This window comes from Podarcis liolepis, assembly GCF_965112155.1.
Source record: "Podarcis liolepis genome assembly, chromosome: 6".
Classification (NCBI taxonomy): domain Eukaryota; kingdom Metazoa; phylum Chordata; class Lepidosauria; order Squamata; family Lacertidae; genus Podarcis; species Podarcis liolepis.
In genome coordinates, this window is record NC_139559.1 from 98,273,823 (window position 1) to 98,287,438 (window position 13,616).

General features: G+C 43.2%; 1 protein-coding gene across 1 annotated transcript; it reads right to left on the reverse strand.

Moving 5' to 3' along the window:
* Positions 1-13,269, reverse strand: LOC310709822 (dimethylaniline monooxygenase [N-oxide-forming] 4-like). Its single transcript, XM_083509864.1, has 7 exons — positions 13,063-13,269; positions 11,912-12,161; positions 9,728-9,870; positions 7,356-7,555; positions 4,960-5,315; positions 3,512-3,584; positions 1-583 (listed from the first exon to the last, which is right to left on the reverse strand). Exons 1-7 carry the CDS (start codon positions 13,192-13,194, stop codon positions 178-180), a joined length of 1,560 nt encoding a protein of 519 aa, XP_083365990.1. The 5' UTR covers positions 13,195-13,269; the 3' UTR covers positions 1-177.
* Positions 13,270-13,616: the final 347 nt, after the last annotated feature.

The window sequence follows — 13,616 nt, forward strand, 5'->3', positions numbered from 1 at the left end:
TTTATCCAGTCAAGCTACATGCTAAGTTTATAATGTCATTTCCCCAAGCCTACAGGACCCACAAAATACAAGAACGGCTCCAGCGTGTGTGCCTGACTCTCTGCACATGGCTTCTCTGGGTCGTGAGTCATTTTTCAAGACTGGTGTGACCAGGCATTGTGAACAATGCCCAACCCACTAAACATGAAACGAATTTAATACACTCCATCCATTTGTTCTTGCAGGAGGCAGGTATTTAAGAATGATCAAGGCGGCCCCCAGAAATATGGGCAAGGCTTTGAGCCAGTGGGGAACTGCAGCAGGTTGGGGGGAGTCTTCTACGACCCGTGTCTTCAGGGGCTTTAGAACTCGGTCCCACTGGGTCAGGATTGCACCTCTGGCTTCCCTCCACTTTCCAGGTCCAGTCAGGCGGTACTGATAAGAAGTGCAGGGGCCAAAGAAAACCATCCAGGCTAGTTTGGGGTCTGATAGGAAAAGCAACGGCACATTGGGCTTCACACCTAGGCAAGCAGCAATTTCATCCATGTAGGAGACGAATCTTAGCCTGGGTTTGTCGCTCTTGCCGGAAATATCAGTGATACCCCTAAAGTGGGAAAGAAATGGGAAGAGTGTCAGGCTTCTCAGGCCCAGTAAGCCCAATTCACCTGTCTTGTAGCCCCCCCCCCCCCCGCGGAGGTGACTGTAGTGCTACACAGTCTGATCACATGAGCATTCGACATACCTTGGGGGCGGGGTGTGTGCATGGACCAGCTCCGCCCCCTTGTGTCCTGCGCTCCAGGTAGGCACTCTCATCTCCTCTGACGCTTGCTTGTTTAGTGTGGAGGCTGGAGGCAAGACTGGGAACTTGGGTAATGTAACACAAAGGCTTCTAACTATTTAGCCAAATGTGGTTAGAAGCCCCTTTTAGACTTTTGAGCCAAACACAGGAATGTTGGGGGCAGAAGAGGCAGGGCCCAGTGTCATGGGGGGCTGGAGGTGGGGGCAACATCCTGGAGAACCTTCCTTGTCCTTTTTTCTAGTAGTTAGGCTGAGAGGAGCAACTTGCCCATTGCCTTGATGCCTGAAGAAATGATTTGAACCCAGGGGCTCACCAACAAATTTCAACAGCCTAGCATTATGCCAAGTATTTTCCAATTTGATCTTTGTCTCAAAAATAGCAATTGTAGAAGGCTGTTTTTTCAGCCTATGCTGCTGCTTCAGTGACTGCTATCTCTCTTTATCATTCCTTCTCTAGTTATCCTAGTCAATCAGAGACCACTGCTAAATGTAATCATGTTAGGATGCCATGGAGCTAATCAGACATGCTGCTGATATCATAGAATCAAAAAAGGATGAAAACACTGGCATCAAATGGAACCCAGAGGTCCACCAGTTTATTGAATTCTTTTCTAATTCAATGGGGTAAGTAAAGCCCATTAGCGTAGGGGCAAAGCTGAAGCCCCTGGCTTGCTTTTGATGAAGCTTTTCTTTTTTACCTCCCTCTTTTGGTTCTGCAGTATTCCAGCTGCTCACCCAGGGAGCTTCCTGGCCTCTCAGGTCCTAGTCCAACACTCTAACCACTACAGCACACTGGCTCCCTACATGTGGCAGCTATATAAATTAAGTAGGTAAATAAATACAGGGAAAGCAAAATGTCCCTTGGAGAAGGATCTGAAAGATTTTCCTTGAAGCTTGAATTTGTTTTATTCTGGATTGTTTTATTTGATGCTTTAATGTATTAAATGTGCATAAACTTTGAGATTTTTTCTTTAAAATATAAAGCGGTATAGAAATGAAATTATTATTAGTAGTAATAGTAGTGGTGGTAGTAGTAACCCTCCATGATAAGAAAACCGGGGGACAACGACGCTTTAAGTAATAACAAAAGAAAGAAATCTCTATGGAAAACCGTGTTTTAAAATTTTCTGCTCTCTGGTGCCATCTGGTGTTTATAGCTCATTCAAATCGCTGTATCTTTACTAATGTAGGTGAGTCCCAGGTCACATAAGCAAGTACTTAGAATATTGCTCAGAAGTATACTGCGAAGGGCTGGGGCAGGTTTAACAGAGCTGCCCAGACTGTCCCAGTGGCCCAGTTTGTGAGGGTGCAGCTTGAATGCCTTTCTGATATATGTCTGAACAGCAAATGAACTTCTTCCTGTTTGATGCCAAATGTAGTTCACTGCATTAGGTTCAGCATCTGGGTTCAGGTGAGAAGTCTGGTCATCTGTTTCTTGGAATGGAATAATGGAATTATTGATAATGCTGCCATTCCTCCATTTCTCACCCACAACATTTTTGCATAAAGGAATCAAAAAAGGAGAGGAGAGGAAAGGATGACCATTTGTACAATCTGCTTGTTTTTCTCATCTTGCTCCTGACAAAAAATTTACTGCTTCTTATAGCGAAATCCGGCACAAGGATGATAATGATGACCATGTATTTTCTGCTCAGTGGTCGGACAAAGACTGGGAATTCAAGTGTGGTGGAAACTCTTCTTTAACCACACGATGGCACTATTTTCATGGATGAAAAACCTCTAGAGAGCAGCCAATCAGAGCAGGAGCAGCAAAAAGTGAAGGAGGTCTCTTTAACCACCTGAAGGTTTCTAAAAATTTAATCCCTGTTGTATGGGACCTTAGCATGTTGTTTCTGAAAATGGGTAAATGGGGTAGCAGCAAATATCTGGGGAGGGAGGTGCCTGAGATCCTTCACTCCTCTTTGAAGTCATCTCTGAACCTCCCAAAAGCATGAGCAAAGCACTCCACAGGCTTATGGCATCTTCTTCTTTTCTGCCATTAAATTCTCAGTTCTGTATATTTCCCCCCACTCAGGGCTCTTCTAGAGTGCTGCTGTTTTTTTATTCAGACACATATCAGCAAATTCAGGTGGTGCAATTAAAGTTGATTTGGAAACAAACAAGTCTCTCTCCACTCCCAAAATCAAGCCATTGTTTTAAGGTGTGCCATTCTTAGATTTTGTTAGATTTGCAAGTTAAAGTGTTCATTATGTGCATATTGCCTCTGATGGGTTATGGATCCAAAAAATGGACTATGACATAGAGAAACATGAACAGCTTAAGAACAACACAGCAGGCCATGGTTTTGTGCAATGGTAGGAATATCATTAAAAGGTAGAAAAACTAGTAATTGGATACAACAAAAATCAAAAGTTATAGATGTAGAGGCCAGTGGAATAAAGCAATGTTAGTTTGGAGGCTCTACAATTTTAAAAGACCAAGGGGATGACCACTTTTGTGGTCCACTTGCCTTTCCTCCACTCTTTTCAGGCCTGCAAAAACCTGCTCTTTAAAGCTCAATTGGAGCAAACAGCAATCCATGGAAAACCCAGATTGATGTTTGCCCTGATTCAGCTTTAAAGAGCAGGTTTTCGGGGGGGGGAGGAAAACGCTTGCACACAGAGCATTAAAGCATGGACCTTTGTGTGGAAAAAGCACAGCAAAAGGTAAGTGTGGATAAGCCCTGAATGATTACAGTCATACAACATGCACAATAATATATAGCACTTCATACTTTTTAAGGAGTGCGTTCTTCCGTTTAGCAACTTCACTGATCAGTCTGCTCATTGGAGGGAGCTCACTTGACCCTGAGTATGAGAAAGAAAATGACAAATAGGAACTTCTGTATTTCAGCCAATAAAAGGAAAGTACACTTGCTGCTTTGATTCAAGTTGCCTTTAGTGAGAGATGGCCTGTCAGGCTTGAGGAATCTAAAGTCCACACTGGGATGGTTGTGTAACTCTGAGATGAATCCTAATTACCGTATTTTTCGCTCTATTGGACGCAGTTTTTCCTCTCCAAAAATTGAGGGGAAATGTGTGTGCGTCCTATAGAGCGAATGCAGGCTTGTGCCATAGCCGCGCGCAACCCCTCCGGCAAGGAGAGGCTGCACGGGGCTAAAGGGGAAGCCAAAACAGCGAGCAGGATGGATCCCGCTCGCTGCCTTGCCTTCTTCCAGAGCTGCGCGCAACCCCTCCGCAAGGAGAGGCTGCGTGGGGCTATGGCTTCTTTAGCCCCATGCAGCCTCTCCCGGCAAGGAGAGGCTGTGCGGGGCTAAAGAGGAAGCCAAAACAGCGAGCGGGATCCATCCCGCTCGCTGCCTTGCCTTCTTCCATAGCTGCGCACAACCCCTCTGGCAGGGAGAGGTTGTGTGCAGCCTGTACGCTGCTCTTTGGGGCTGGGGGGGGAAATATTTTTTTCCTTGATTTCCCCCCCTAAAAACTGGGTGCGCCCTATGGTCCGGTGCGCCCTATGGTGCGAAAAATACGGTAGATGTTGTGGTAGCAGAAAGTCCATATATGACATCATCCACACACATGCAAAAAAATTGTCTGCAGCTCTGAGTGGAACCCAAGGTTTGCAGAAGTACAAACAAATTAGACGGGGGGTAGGATTCAAAATGCCCTTCTGGCCACCACAACTCCCAACCCCAGTCCAGCAAATTTTGGAAGCTCTTCACAAGACTTTGAAGAAATTCTGTTCTATAGGAGGAATGCAACCTAACTTTTGAAAAACTGCTGAAGCCTTATATACTGTAACTTTTGATGACAGTGTTGTGCATGGAGATGAAAAGGACTGATCTGTGCTCTACCCCTGTACCAGTTGCTGTTGCACCCAGGTCCTACCTGTGAGCTTCCCGTGGGCGCCTGGTTGGCCACTGTGGGAACAGGATGTTGGACCAGACGAGTCCTTGGTTCAACCCAGCAGGGCTCTTATTGGAGTTTTAGTTTTTAATCTGGCACACATGAAACTATTTAAAGGCCAAATTACTCAAATTAATCCTGTGTCTACCCCATCCTTATGCAAAGCAGGAGTGTTCGCATCAGCAGGTCACAGCGTAGGAGAAATGCCAACCATTTCCTCTCCTTCATACCTTCTTACAATTGCTGTTTCCTTGTTAAACGTTGTTGTGCTTCCCCTTGGCGTAAACTGGAAAATGACAATAAAATTATTCATTCCTACCATTAAATACCCTTGTGATCCAACGTGCCTGAAGTTCCACTGCTGGCAGAATGGGTCCAGTTAATGCTATAAAGCCAACGAAAGCCAACGTGGGCTTTTCTAGGTGAGGAGGAAAGATGTGCTTATACAGAGATGTGCTGCTCCTGCAAGCATCACGCAGAGACTCTTCCAGGAAGGGAAACGTGGCAGAGTAGCCAGTTGTAAAGATGACCGTGTCTATATTCTCTTCTACTGTTTCATCTTCAAAGATGGCAGAGGTGTCTGCAAACCTCTTCACATTTGGCTTTACTGTCACAGTTCCACAAAGGATACAGCTAGGCAGCTCATCATTCAAAATTAAAGATGTCCCTGAATTGCTAAATAGTGGAAAGTGGAAAGAAACACCATTAGTCCATATGTGACCACCAGATATCCCTCTTTACCAAGGACAATTCCTACTATGCCACTGAGATATGATAGGCATGCCTGTTAAATATGTTGTTGGTGTGTACAAGCATTCTTCTGGCTTCCTCCCTACCCCTGACCTCTACAAGTTGAATCTCTCATACCCTCCAACATTTATCCAAAAAAATAGGGACATCCTAAGGAAAAGTGTGACATTCTGGGACCCAATCAGAAACCAGGACGGCTTCTCTAAATCAGGGATGTCTCTGGGAAACATGGACACTTGGAGGGTCTGATCTCTGAGGAGGAAGGAGCAGATACATGGAATTTATTTATTTCTTTGTTAGAATTGCAGATCACCCTTTATCTGAAGATCTCAGGGCGGCTCACAGCATAAAAATACAAAATATGTAATAAAACAAAATAAACCAATAGCCCCACAAACACATTTAAAGACCATGGATTGTCTAACCAGCTCCAGGCCTGGCTATGGGGAGCCAGAGGGACGTTGCTGCTGCCGTGTGTATGGTGGAAAGACCTGCTCCCTGCTGCAAGGTCCATTTCCCCCTGGCCTGGAGGGCGGGGCCCGCACTGATCCTGAACAGCTCAAAGAGGCTCCTGGGAAGCCAGAGGGACATTGCTGGAACAACTTGGGTTGGAGCAATTTGGCTAAAATGTTTTTAAATGTTTTAAACAGTTTTAATTGGGGGTCCTCTGTTTGGGTTGGTTAAATGTTTAGTTGGGGTTGGCAGTTATTTTAATTTGGGCCTAACTGTAAACTGTTGTTGTTATTATTATTATTATAGATTAATGTTTTCACCTGCCGCCTCAAGATATATGATGAAGCCGCCAGGCAACTGGGTGGAAGAGGTGAATGCCCGTAGTCGATAAGTTCTCATAAAACCTGGATTGGTGGGAGCTCTCAGCAGCCAGCCAAGCTGAGGTCAGCGTCTATTTGGGCTTTTGACAGCATCTTGTTCCATTCCTCAGCCTACTGAGATTTAAGTGTAAGTGTTTGTGTTAATTAGCTGTATAAGATAGTGTTTCTTGTTTTCTTACCTTCTGAGCCATTTTTATCTGTGTAATTATCTGAAGTTTTTCTCTCTTGTATAGTTTTGTTTTTGTAAAGTGTGTGTATGATTTTATGAAATTTCTTCTGGTCTGAGTTCCTGGACCCTTTCATTTTAGCCCCGCCTTTCGGAGCAAGGGTCATCCACCACAGCAGGTATCCCTATTTGGGATTTGATGGTTCAGTAGAGGCAGGTGCTGCCAGGCCACCACCTTCCCCAGTTACCATAAATATTTTGATAATAAAATTGCCTGACACTTTTTGTTAAATGCTGCTGCTTGGACCTGCTTTGTGAAGCACTTTACATTCTTCGACTCACTGTTGGACTTTCCTTGGAGTGATACTTGCTGGAAAGAAAGGACTGGTAAGCACTCTGTGGTACCTTCATGAGAACATGGAGGGGAAAGACTCATTCTAAGGGATTGGAGGAAAGGCTGTGCCTGTGCCTGAGGCTGGGTCCTCTGCATGCCTTTGTCACGGCGTACAAGAAGCCAGTGCTCCTTTCGTGCTGGCTCTAACACTCATTCTTGTCATACGAAGCTTTGCTGGATTTTCGTGTCCAAGGCACTGGAGGGTACTTCAATGCCTTAGACACGAAAATCCAGCAAAGCTTTGTATGACAAGAATCCCACTCTAGCGTATAGATAGTTACTGTGCACTGTTGCAGCTACAGTGAGCTTTCAGCAAAATGATCTTCTTTGTAGAAGTAACTCATAGAAACAAGAAGTGAGCTCCTTGACAATATGTATGTGCCTTGACAACTGTGGCTAGTGATGCTGAAGAAGAGAAATTTGCTCAAAATGCCTTGGGAAATGAATCCCCCCTCCCAATAGATACTGTCCACCCATTGAGGTTAATTACTACTTAAGAATGCTAATCTCAGAAACTTCAGTTTCTGTGAGCAGGCCATTCTTGTTTGCACGTTCTTAATTCAGAAGATTACCTTTTAACAGGGATCAAGCCATAGTTCTCATGGTTAAACCATCGATTCATCTTCTTTGCCTTTAGCTTGTATATGGTGCCTTCTGGAAGCAGCTTTTCAATTAACCCATAAAAGCGAGTTGTCCAGGCCATGTCAACGGGCCAGCCAGCTTCTGAAATGCGACTTACCACCCATGTTCCGCTTCTGGTGCTGAGGAAGACCTGAAGAGGATTCAAAGTGAAGAAGCATATCCTTAGGGTGCCGCCGACAGCATGGCAGATGATTTGAGATCATGTGAGAACTGGTCTGATGGAGTGACAAAGAGACCAAGGCCCAAAGGCTGGCCAGCTGCTTTTGATATTGCTTACACAATATCATTATCTTAATAGCAAAAGTAACTCCTCAGGAAATAGCCATGAGATGATGAAGCAGGAGACCAAGATCATACCAAGAGCCATTCCATATGTCCTTTTCATTGTGCATTCATGAGTGTTTGTGCTCCTGAGAGTATGGGGCAGTTATATGTCATCCTGCTTTCAATACTGTTTGTTCCTGAAGAAGTTTCAGGGTGGAAAACCACATTTCCAATCAGTGCATGTCCCGTAATTTCCTGCTGAAATCCTTCAACTTTTTATACCACAAATGTTGAAATGCAAATGCCCCTCTAGAGGGTAATAATGCAGCAACATTGGGACTAAAAGTGGAAGAGTGTGCAGACTAGGGAATGCAACAAAGGGGCTCTCTACAGACCCCTTAAAGTGGCAGAAGCACCAGAGAGCTGGGGAGAGGCTCAGAGACCACCTTTCTCCTCTTAGCCACCCCACCAACAAAAATTGAGCCAAGAGCACATTCCATCTGGCCTCTGTGAGGAGAAGCATCACATCTGGTGCTTCCTTACATGATACTTAAGGACAGTGGTGGAAGCAGTACCAGAGTGCAGAAGATCATGTCCCACCACCAAGAACCTTCCAGAGTTTTGTATGAATTGCATACTCTGCTGTAAGCTGATCAACATCCCACACCCTTTTAAAATGTGGATCTTTTGGGGGAGGTATTATTGGGTTATTGTTTTTATTTTATATACTGCGATATTTTTATGTGAACTGCCCTGATACCTTTGGGTATAGGGCAGTATATAATTGCTAACAACAACAACAACAACAACAACAACAACAACAACAACAAGCTGCCTTGAATATCATTTAGATCAGCCACCCCAACCTGGTGACCTCCAGCCAACATTTGCACCATACAAGAAAAGCACATGACTCCCCACAAAGGATCCTGGGAACTGTAGCTTACTCCTCACAGAGCTATGATTCCCAGCACCCTTAACAAACAAGCTGTGGTGTGGACATGGCCACTGATCATAGTGGCTGGGCTGAAGGGAGGTGTAGTCCATAATACTTGGAAGGCACTAAGCTGGGGGAGGCTGATCAAGATCAAAACACAGAGTGTAAGGGCCAAGCGAAACTCCATTTCCTTATGTGAACACTATTAACAAGTACTTTTAAAAAGGATGTAAATAGCTCTAGGGTTGGGTTGGAAGTTTGAGATGGACCACAGGGAATGGGGAGGGAGAGATTAATCCTCCCCTCCCCCATTCTATGTTCCAAATGAAAATTACCCTCCCCAGCTTCTATCTACATCAGCTGAGAGGTAAAAAAGTTAAAGATTAAGTGCTGTCATCCCATCACACAGATCTGAACCGGCAAGCTCAAGAGGCCTGGCGATTTAGACCACAGCGCCACCTGCATCTTACCAGCTGAGAAGCTTCCATTGGCACCAGCGCAGGCTTCCCTCCCAATGCAGTTTCCGGGTGGGGACAGGACGGGACAAATATTTCTCAATGGGAAAGGGCTGAATTTGCCATAATCATAACAAGCCTTGGCCCCGTGTGGTAGTGATGACTAAAATTTGAAGTATATGCAGATTCCGGACAATGCAATGGTTGGCTAAGAGATGGGAACCGTCATGAATCAAGGAGTCCCTAGTTAAAATCTTGCCTTTACCACGAACCCACTAAGTAGACTTAAGCAAGCTGCTTCTTTCAACCTCCACACACCTAATCCCATTTGTAACATGGGAAGAATAATAATGATCCACCTTACAAGGCTGTTAGTTAGTGTCCCCCCCCCATAAAATTTCTACAGCATTTGATTGTAAAAACAGCTACCACTACCACCACCCTCAAAGCAGGTTACACAAAAACAACAAAATTAGTGGTAAAAATAATTAAAGACCACCTTAAAAGGGCTGTTGTAAGGGCTAAACTTGAAAGCACTCTATAAATATGTTATTCTTGTTATTGCTCCAGGGTGATGACGTGATTTATCTCCCACTCAAGACTGAAATAAGCTCAGCACTTATTGGTCCATAAAGGGTGGTGGTACCTTTGCAGCTGTGCGGCTGATCTCAGCCGCAAGGTCCCCTCCAGTGTTGCCAGCACCAACTACAAGGACTTTTTGCCCTTCAAACCCTTTTTGATCTCTGTATTCCCAGCTATGGAAGTAGCGACCTTTGAAGTTTTCAATCCCTGAGGGGGGAAAAGAAGGAAATGCTTTTGTACCCTTATTTTGCAAGAGATTTCCCACTGGATAATAGGTCCCCCTGCCCCTTCTCCTTAGCTGCTGCTCAGCACAGTGCCAGATATATACTGCCATCTTATTATATCCATGTATCAAAGGCTAAGGGGAAACTCCAAGGCAAGATACCTCTGAGTACCACCTGAATTCAACTATCCAGATTCTTGGGCTGATGGAACAAGGAGACTCAAGTTCTCATAGAGGATTTAAAAAATAATAATCCATGGTCTGTCAATAGCTGTTGTCCATAAAAGCTAAATGGAACCTTCATGTTCAGATGCAGTATATCTCGGACTACTGCATGCTGGGGATAAAAAAAGGGTTAGGAAGGCCCTTAAGCTCATGCCCTGTTTGTGAGTTTTTCAGAGACTGTTGGAAACAATAGAAACATTTTCAAATTTACCAGCAGAAACATCAAATCTTCTCAAATGTAAAGGGGAGTCTTAATTCAAAGGGCAACTTTCTCCTTGCAACTGTAATGACCAGCTGTTTGTGATTATTTCATTAGGGCTTGTATGGAAGAATTTCCCTGTGGATTGTGCCCTGTGGGTCAGGTGTGCCTTCTGTTCGCTTTTTGCAGTATGGGAAAGAAATAAAAAACTATTAGAACAAAAAACCCCTTGGTAGTTGTCTCTGTTAGAGGCAATCGCAGTGAAAAAGAAAAATATGGAAACTAATTGGCCTACCTATAAAGAAATAATAGAAGAAGAAAATAACCAATTAAAACTTTTACCACCTAAATGAAATAATTAAATCTGATTAAAAAATAAACAGATTGGATACAAAGATAACAGATCTAGAAAAAGAATTAATATTAAATAATAGAAAGACACTATCAAAAACATAGACTATTATTAGATTGGAATCTGAAAGATGAAGAAGTAAAGGAAGTGATGGTGAAATGGGCTCAATATTTTGGCTACCCAACTGAAATAGAAAAATGGGCAGAATTGTGGCAAAAAGATTTAAAATTTACAGCGTTCTATCTGATTAAAGAGAACTTTATGTAAATGACCTACAGATGGTAACTGACCCCATCCAAATTAGCTAAAATCAATAAAAATAAAAACAAGTGTTGGAGGTTTAAACAAAATATAGGAACCTTCTTCCACATGTGGTGAACTTGTCCTCAAATTAAACAATTTTGGGACATTATATATTAAGAACTAAAAAAAGAAAATGCTAAAACACACGTTTCTAACGAAACCAGAACCACTTTTTATTAGGCATTTTAACAGTAAACATTCCAAAAGAAAATAAAAGAAGGCAACAACACTCTTTATGCAACAACAGCAGCCAGAATATTAATAGCTAAATATTGGAAAAATGAGTCAATATCAACTAAAAATGAAGGGCAAATGAAGCCGTGTGAATACCTTGAATTGGCCAAGATGACAGACTTAATAAGAAACCACTTGGGAGATAAGGTCCAAAAAAAATGGGACTGTTTTAAAAATTATCTAACAAAACATGGTTCCAACAACACTTGGTTGTCCCTTGATTAAATTCACAGATAAAAGTTCTGTTCACTAATTAAATACAGATTACTTAAAAGTAAGTGCAGTATAAAAACCGCAAAGAGCTAGAGGGAAGTCAAAAGAAAGCAAATAAGGGACACAATAGAGGAACAGGAAAAAATGTGAAGGGTAGAAATATGAAGGCAAATTCTGTCCAGGAACTTTGTGTATAGATTATATAAAATATGGTTTGTAGTCCAGGAATGATTTTGTGTAATGGAAAAATATTTGTTGTTTGTGTTTTTTCTTTATTTCTTTTCTTTTTCTCTCTTTTCTCTTTTTTTTTTTTCTTTCCTTCTTTGTCATTTTTTGTGGAGCTTATATTTTTATTTTCCATTATTTATATTTGTTTTGGTTATGGATTTTTTTTTACTTGTAAAATGAATAAAGCAATTTAAATTAAAAAAAGAAAAGGGAGGGGCCCTGCGGGTCATCTAGTCCAACCCCCTGCAACGCAGGAGGAGAGCCTTAGAACAGATGGAGCACTCTCTGGCCCTGTTCCTTGCAAAGTATCTGCCTGTTAGTTTCCCCCTCACCTGGAAGCGAATGTAGTCAAGAAGGCAGAAATGCTTGGCATACGCCCTGAGGTACTCCAGGAGCGCAGAGTGGCGCAGGTAGTTGGGGCAATCCTCGGGGAACGGAAAATCACTGAAGCAGGTCATTTCCTTGGAGGTGTTGGTCATAACCGATCTATAAACACCAATTCTTCCCTTTTGAGGCGTTTCCTGTGTGGCAGTAGCAGTTACACAGTAAGTAAGATGCCAGAGTAAATCATTTACACCGCGAAATTACACTGCTTTCAATACTAACTTTACAAGGGGAAGGGTCAGAGAATAGTGGCCGTCTGCTTTGCCTACAGAAGGCCTGACATCTGAGAACTGTTGCCAATCACTGCAGAAAATACTGAGATAGATGGACCAAGGTTCTCACTTTGTATAAAGCAGCTTCCTAGGCTCTTAGTGTCAACCAAATAAAACACACCACCTTCTGTGGGTGATAGTTTTGACAGGGTGTTGATAACTTTCTGTTAGCAATCCTTGGCTATAAGGTGGGTCAGTGATGCCACCAGATTCCAACTGGTTAGGACTTTGCAAACCAGTGTCTGCTGAAAGGAAGCACAAAACAGGATTCCTCTGATTCTGGTGGAGAACAAAAGATTGTACATGCATTTTCATGCATTCAAAATGTGTAGCTGAATGAAGCTTGGGTGGGGGAGGAAGCAGGGTTATTCAGACTGCTCTTGCCCCTAATTTATACATTCAGGGTGTCAATAGAACTTACGCAAGTACAACTATTCTTTTACAGAGTTCCCAGCTGCGTGGAAAGTAACTTACCAGCACTCTCTGTTCTGACCTTCAGATGAATGCATGTAAATGAAAGGTGGGAACTGTGCGTGCAGTCCAGTTTCCCCACATGGTCAGTCTACACAGGTGGAGAGTATGAAAAGCCTAATGTCAAAACAAAATGTGGAAACATGCTTCCACAGCAGGTTCACCACACTAGTGATGCACACCTGTACCCCCTTTGAAGCAAGGCCACTGTCTCTTGCCTGGCTTTGGGCATGCATTCCAGCAGCAGAATGCCATCACTTTCTTTAAAGCTCTAAATTGAGTTTATGCCACTTACTGTGAATTGCCACAGTCCTCCGATGCCATCGCTCTTCTCAAAGCAGGTTGGCTCCAGCCCTTCATCCAGGCAGCATTTGATGGAGGCCAGTCCACTCACACCTGCTCCAACAATTGCCACTCTTCGCACCATGACTCAGTCTGGTGTCTGGGAAGAAACTTCTCGGCACACTTACTTCTACAGGAGGAAGTTAGCTAGCAAGTTATTTCTTCCACATACAAGGAAAGTGCAAAGGTCATGCTTCCTGTCAATCACAGGAATGTTGCATAAACTGGTATTTCCCAATCCCAGTAACTGTTCCCAGATGTTTGTATTTGTCAATCCTGGTAGTGAAGTTAAGAAAGCAGCAGTATTCACTTTGGTGTGTTTGAGTGCTGTGTATTTCCCATTCTGACTCTTCCCTTCCCCCAGAATGTTCACACTACTCACTGTGACCGAGCAACACACTTCCGTAAATTATGAGACAGAAGCATAACCAATATTCAGCTAAATATATCAAGTAGTTAAAATAAGCACAAGCAAATAACATTCATGTCCCAAAGTATGCTTTTCTA